This window comes from Vombatus ursinus, unplaced genomic scaffold (assembly GCF_900497805.2).
Source record: "Vombatus ursinus unplaced genomic scaffold, bare-nosed wombat genome assembly UNPS02014785.1, whole genome shotgun sequence".
NCBI classification, from domain to species: Eukaryota; Metazoa; Chordata; class Mammalia; order Diprotodontia; family Vombatidae; genus Vombatus; species Vombatus ursinus.
The window spans coordinates 14,317,756-14,323,816 of record NW_020954563.1 but is presented as its reverse complement, the minus strand read 5'-3'; the positions used below and the strand labels follow the sequence as shown (position 1 = coordinate 14,323,816).

Genomic DNA, 6,061 nt, shown 5'->3' with positions numbered 1-6,061 from the left:
CCCCCCCCCTTCCTGGAGGCGCTGCCTCCTCCTCTCCATTTTCTTCTAGGCCTGGAGAACAGGGGTGGGCGTGGAGGGGAGGGGCGATCCAGCCTGCAGAGTCATTGAGCCTTTCCTCCTCTCCCCCCTCCCTCGCCCCAGGGCTCTTTACACATATGAGGACGATTCAGATGACCTCAAGTTAGCAGCGTCAGGAGGTAAGAATTCTCACCATTCCTCATTCCAGTCTTCTCCACACACCACCTCTCCCTTTCAGCTTTCTCTTGGCAGTTTTATTCTCCTTCCCCGTGATTCTGGACTTTTTTCTTGGTTTTCCCCCAGGGAAGTAATAATCTTGAGCTGGGGCCTCCTAAAGCAAGTAGAGGGGTTGAAGAGAGTTGGGAATAGCGGTAGGAACCAAAGTAAACTAATGATGGTCTCTAGGAGGATAGTAGCTCAGATGGGACCCAGGAATCCAGCGAGCTGGAAGAGCACATGCTGTCTTCCTGGACTGTTATTCTCAGCACCAGGGCTCCTCTTTCAGGGAAGAGTTGGGAATTTGGGGACCCACTCGTTTGCAAATGGTCAACCTGACCTACTACCCCTATGTCCTCTGTTTGCCTCAGGGGGTGGCCTACAGGAGCTCTCGGGTCATTTTGAGAACCAGAAGGTGATGTACGGCTTTTGCAGTGTCAAGGACTCCCAGGCTGCACTCCCCAAATATGTTCTCATCAACTGGGTATGTGTTTTGGGCCAAGGGGCTGGGTTAAGTGGGAAGACACTTACTGGGTTTAGTCCTGGCTCTAAATTCTGCCCCTGCTACTTATGTGTCTTTAGCTAGTCGCGTCGCCAGTTTGGGTCTTTGTCATCATCTGGAAAATGAAGTTGGATGGACTAGGTCATAGGATTTTAGGATTTAGAGCTGGAAAGGTCTCTGTAGAAAATCTAGTCGAACCCAGTGCATTCCTATTCTCCTGGGGTAAGGAAAGGATGAGACCAGACCAGGAAATTTTTCTAGGGTAGCTAAGAAGATAAGGGCTTTTATCAATTTATGTGTGATCCACGAATAATCCAGTACCCCAAGCTCTGGGCTTACCTTGACCACAGTCAACTTTGAGAACAGCTCCCCACCCTTTAGTTCAAATTACCCCCCACCCCCATCAAGTTTATTCTGTGAAATCTCAGGATATAGGTCAAATATGGTTCATGTCTAGCTCACCATAGCTATGTGTAAAAGACATTCCAGTTCTTACACAAGCACTTAAGACAACAATACACTTCAGATACAAAATAGCCTTTATAGCATGCCTTAGAAAATGTAGAAAACATATAGAGGACTCACAGTAGCCCCTAAACAATCAATGCAATTTTCCTCCTCCTTTGGTGAGTCCCATTAACTCCCAGGGCTCTAAGTCCCCTGACTGTTGGGGGTTTAGACTCTCCTGACAACATATGAACTTGGTACTCCTAAATTCCTTTCCCATTGGACCTGCACTGTCTGAATAATTCACACAGTGATGGCAGAGGTCAAAATCTAGGTATTTTGCTCCTCTGTATTATGGTGTTGCTTCCCTGCTGATGTATGCGATCCCATTTTCCCCAAGAGACTAGTAGCACCCATCAGTTCCCCCTTCTTTCAATAGAAGGTAAAACTTTGGGATCTCCAAGAGGCTGGTGCTTCTCAGGAACACCCTTTCTTCATTCAGAAGCATGGGTCACCCTGAACACTCAAAGTTTGGATTGCTGGGAGACAAACCCTGAGGCTTGAGCTGTCCAGAAACTCCCCCAAAAGGGTGGATTGCAGAGCCTGGGGTCTAGGTACCTTTTTCTCAGGCCCCATCTCAGGTTTAAAACATATAACAATTAGCAGCTTTGGGGGACGGGAGGGACCCCATAAAGCACTTAACCCTTCATAGAAATCACAAGATCATAAATCTAGACCTGGAAGGAACCCCAAAGCCCACTTATTCCTGGGGCTCTGAGCTTCTTTTAGCTCTGTTGCTCTGACTGCTGAAAAGCAAAAAAAGGAAGAAAAGGACAAAAAGGGCCAAGTCTTCAGTGAAGGCTCCCTTTTCTGGCTCTAGCACAGAGGGTTGGCTCCAACTGGAAAAAGTCTGAGGTAGTCAGTTCTTCCCCAATTGATGAGACACAAAGTCCCACACAGAGATTTACCAGCCCATAAGCTCAGCAAGTTGATCTGGGTTAACCAACCAGATACTTGGACAAAGGCATAAATAGAATGCTTATCAGATTCACTGATGGCACAAAGCCAGGATGATTAGCTGGATAGTTAAATGTCAAGCAGGATAGAAAAATATGGCTAATACGCTGGATGATCCAAAAAGATCTCAAGCAGCCAGGCTCAGCTGAATAGATGAAATTTCATAGGGATAAGGGTGAAGTCACAGAATCTCAGATTTGGATGGGCTCTCACATACAATTTAGTCCAAAGTACATGTCACAGGTGGCCTAAAATCCCAAACTCTGGGCTTGCATGAACTGGATTCCATTTGAAGGGAAGGAGGAGGGAGAGGGCTTTGACCAAGTCAGTCACTTGGTCAGTTTTGTTGTTGTTCAGTTTTTTTTAGTTATGTCTGACTGTGACTCCATTTGGGATTTTCTTGGCAAAGATACTGGAATGACTTGCCATTGCCTTCTCCAGCTCATTTTACAGATGAGGAAACTGAGGCAATTGGGTTTAAGTGACTTGCCCAGGGTCACACAGCTAGTAAATGTCTGAGGCCAGATTTGAACGCAGGAAGGGTTTCTGTCCTGATAATAGTTTGTCCAAAAAAGATCTGAGGGTTTTAGTGGATCCCAAGCTCATTATCAGTCCACAGTGCAACAATGCATTGAAAGAATATGTATAATGTTCAGAAGGTCTGGTCAGAATACACCTGTTATTGCGTTTTCGGTATCACATTTTTAGAGAGCATCCAGAAGATGGTGACCCATATGGTTTGGGGGTTGCAAATCATGCCATAATGTGGGGATATTTAATGTGGAGAGGAAGAGTCTTCAAAAGAGCTGGCTTTCAAGTATTTGGAGGTGGGGGGAGATTATCCCTTCTTCCAAGAAGCAGCTTAGGACAATTTTAAGAATACTGAATTTGGAGTCAGAGGGCCTTGGTTTAAATCCTGGCTCTGTGTGACCTCAAGTCACTAAACCTCTGGAGGCTTTAGTTTTCTAATCTGTAAAATGGGGAGTTGGACCAGTTGGCCTTTAGGTTATCCTCCATCTCTAAATCTGTGAGCCTTTGTTCTTTCCCTGGGCCAGGGCCAGCAAGGATTAGACTTTTCTGCTTATCCCCAAAGGGCAGAACCAAGAGTCACAGGAGGAAGTTGAAGAGACTGATTTCAGTTCAATAGAAAGAAAAATTTCCTAACAATTGTTGTTGTTCAGTCATGTCCAACTCTTTGTGAATCTACTTGGGGTTTTGTTGGCAAAGATACTGGAGTGGTTTGCCATTTCCTTCTCTAGTTCATTTTATAGGTGAAGAAACAGAGGCATACAGGGTTAAGTGACTTGCCTAGAGACACACAGCTAGTAAGTGTCTTGAGGCTGGATTTGAACTCAGTTCTTCCTGACTACAGGCCAGGTGCTCTATCCACTGTACCACCTAGCCACCCATTTCTGACAATTAGTGTTGTCCCAAAGTAGCATGGGTTGCCTGGGGAGGTCTTCAAGAGAAGGCTGGATAACCACTTATTGGACACCATGTATGAGAATAGTATCAGTCAGGGAGACAGGTGGTGCCTTTCTTCTGTTAATTTTTTCCTGTTTTTCCTGTTCATATCTTCTTTGTACATTTTTGTTTGCTTGTTTTCTGCCCCATTAGATTGTAAGCTCCTTGAGGGTAGGAACTATCTTTTGCCTTTCTTTGAACCCCTACCGTTTAGCATGGTGCCTGACAGATAGTAAGGCTCTTAGTAAATGCTTATTGACTCTTAACTAGATGGCCCTTGGCAGCTTTGAGATTTGGCATTTCTGGGATGTCTGGGGAATGGGGATTGGGGTGGAAATGAGGAGTTCGGACCTGGCCTGAGTCTTGAGCTCACTGTTGCCTCTCCAATTGAGGGGCTGGAAGGTAGCTGAGAGCCCTTCCAGAAGCCCACCTATTGCCTCAGTTTGGGGAGTTGCTCCTGAATTGTCCCCTATTCTCCTCTAATAGGTCGGTGAGGATGTACCGGATGCCCGCAAGTGTGCCTGTGCCAGCCATGTGGCCAAAGTGGCGGAATTCTTTCAGGTGTGGACTTGGGGATGAGAAGGAGGGAGGGAGGGGAGTCTTGTACCTGCCTCGGCATCACCTCTGGGCCAAGACCCCTCTAAAATGAATCCGGTTTCTTCACAGGGTGTGGATGTGATTGTCAACGCGAGCAGCGTGGAGGACATAGATGCTGGTGCCATCGGACAGCGGCTTTCTAATGGCCTGGCTCGCCTGTCCAGCCCAGTGCTGCACCGACTGCGACTTAGGGAGGATGAGAACGCTGAGCCTGTGGTGAGCTGCCTCCTCCTGACCAGCCCCTCCCAGGCCCCTCCCAGCCTAGCTTAGGCTCTGCCCACACTGTCCAGCTGCTTACCTATCTCCTCCTTCCCCTCCACCCCCAGGGTACCACTTACCAGAAGACAGACGCTGCTGTGGAAATGAAACGGCTTAATCGGGAGCAGTTCTGGGAGCAGGCCAAGGTAGGGGCCCTGAGAGCCATATGAAAGCCCCCTACTTCTGAGCAATGCCCAGTGACCTGTCCAGCTCCACCCTGGTCCCTTCCCCATTTCTTGTGTCTTTCCTAGCAGGACCAGGAGCCCTCAATCCTTTCCTCCGTAGGCCTCTTCCTCTGCTAGAACCAGGGGTTTCCTGTCCCCTGCACTCCCCCGTTGTCCAGAAGCCCCCGCCCTCCCAGCAGCCTGTGCTAGAGCAATTGAGGAGGGTGGGTAGAGCAGCTCTCCACATATGGAAGGGAAGGTGATTTTAGGAGGAGGACCCTAACTGGGACAAGGGGGTCCTTGGGTTGAGAGCTGTGTGACGGTGTGGCAGCTGAAGGGTGCGTGCTGTGGTTGGGGCTGTAGAGAGAAGAGGAGCTGAGAAAGGAGGAGGAGAGGAAGAAGGCCCTGGATGAAAGGCTGAAGTTTGAGCAGGAGCGGATGGAGCAGGAGCGCCTAGAACAGGAGGAGAGGGAAAAGCGGTACCGGGAGAGGGAGCAGCAGATTGAAGAGCACAGGTGTGGCTCCTTTCCTTCCCTTCTTCATCACTGCCTGCCAGCCCCCATGGCTTCCCCTTTGCCCTGTTCCTTTGCCCTCATTGAGACACTCCTTCCTCCCCAACCCCCACCCCAGTCTGGGGCCACCTATGTGCCCATGTCCTATTCTTCCAGCAAATCCAGGGTATCTCTGGCAAAAGTCCTGGGCCCAGGTTGGATGAAGAACACTCCTTTTCCTAGGCATAAGTTCTCTGTGTTCCATTCCTGCCCTTTCCCACTCCCTCCCTCCTCCCTCAGTCATTTGCCATGCTGTGCTTTCAGGAGAAAACAGCAGACTTTGGAAGCTGAGGAAGCCAAACAGAGATTGAAGGAACAGTCAATCTTTGTAAGTTCTGGAGGTGGAGTGGGCTCCCTAGGAGGCAGAGTGGGCTCCATGTGTTGTCAGGGCCCAGCAGGGAGCAGAGAGGCGGCAGAGCTGGCCCTCACGGGCAGGGAAAAGGCAGTGGTATTTATTGGGCTCGCTTCTTTGCCTGGCCCTGTAGGGGCATGGAAGTAGAATAACACCTCTTGTTTCTCTAAAGCTTTAAGCTGTACAAAGGCGTTCCTTCCTTCATACAAGTGAGCTTGGGACTACGTGGCTTGTAATGGGTGAGGAAACTGAGGCAAAGAGAGCTCAAGTGACTTACTTAGGGACGAGCTACTGAGGCAGAGCCAGGGTTTGAATGTGGGTCCTCTTCCTCCAAGGCTACTGGTCTTTTCTCTAGACACAGTTCAGTTCTCCATTTGGAAAAACGAGACTCACATAGGAAAAAATTGGTGGGCATAGTGATTGTAAGGCGAGAGAGAGAGAGAGAGAGAGAGAGAGAGAGAGAGAGAGAGAGAGA

The 6,061-nt window shown here is 48.8% G+C and overlaps 1 protein-coding gene across 1 annotated transcript in view; it reads left to right on the top strand.

The window, feature by feature from the left end:
- The window catches only part of DBN1 (drebrin 1), a 22,787-nt gene that overhangs the window by 8,379 nt on the left and 8,347 nt on the right, over positions 1 to 6,061 (top strand). Inside the window, exons 2-8 of the mRNA XM_027867144.1 lie at positions 142 to 197; positions 606 to 718; positions 4,151 to 4,225; positions 4,331 to 4,477; positions 4,588 to 4,665; positions 5,047 to 5,198; positions 5,499 to 5,562. Of these exons, the coding sequence (XP_027722945.1) occupies positions 142 to 197; positions 606 to 718; positions 4,151 to 4,225; positions 4,331 to 4,477; positions 4,588 to 4,665; positions 5,047 to 5,198; positions 5,499 to 5,562 (685 nt within the window). The remainder of the gene's footprint in view (positions 1 to 141; positions 198 to 605; positions 719 to 4,150; positions 4,226 to 4,330; positions 4,478 to 4,587; positions 4,666 to 5,046; positions 5,199 to 5,498; positions 5,563 to 6,061) is intronic.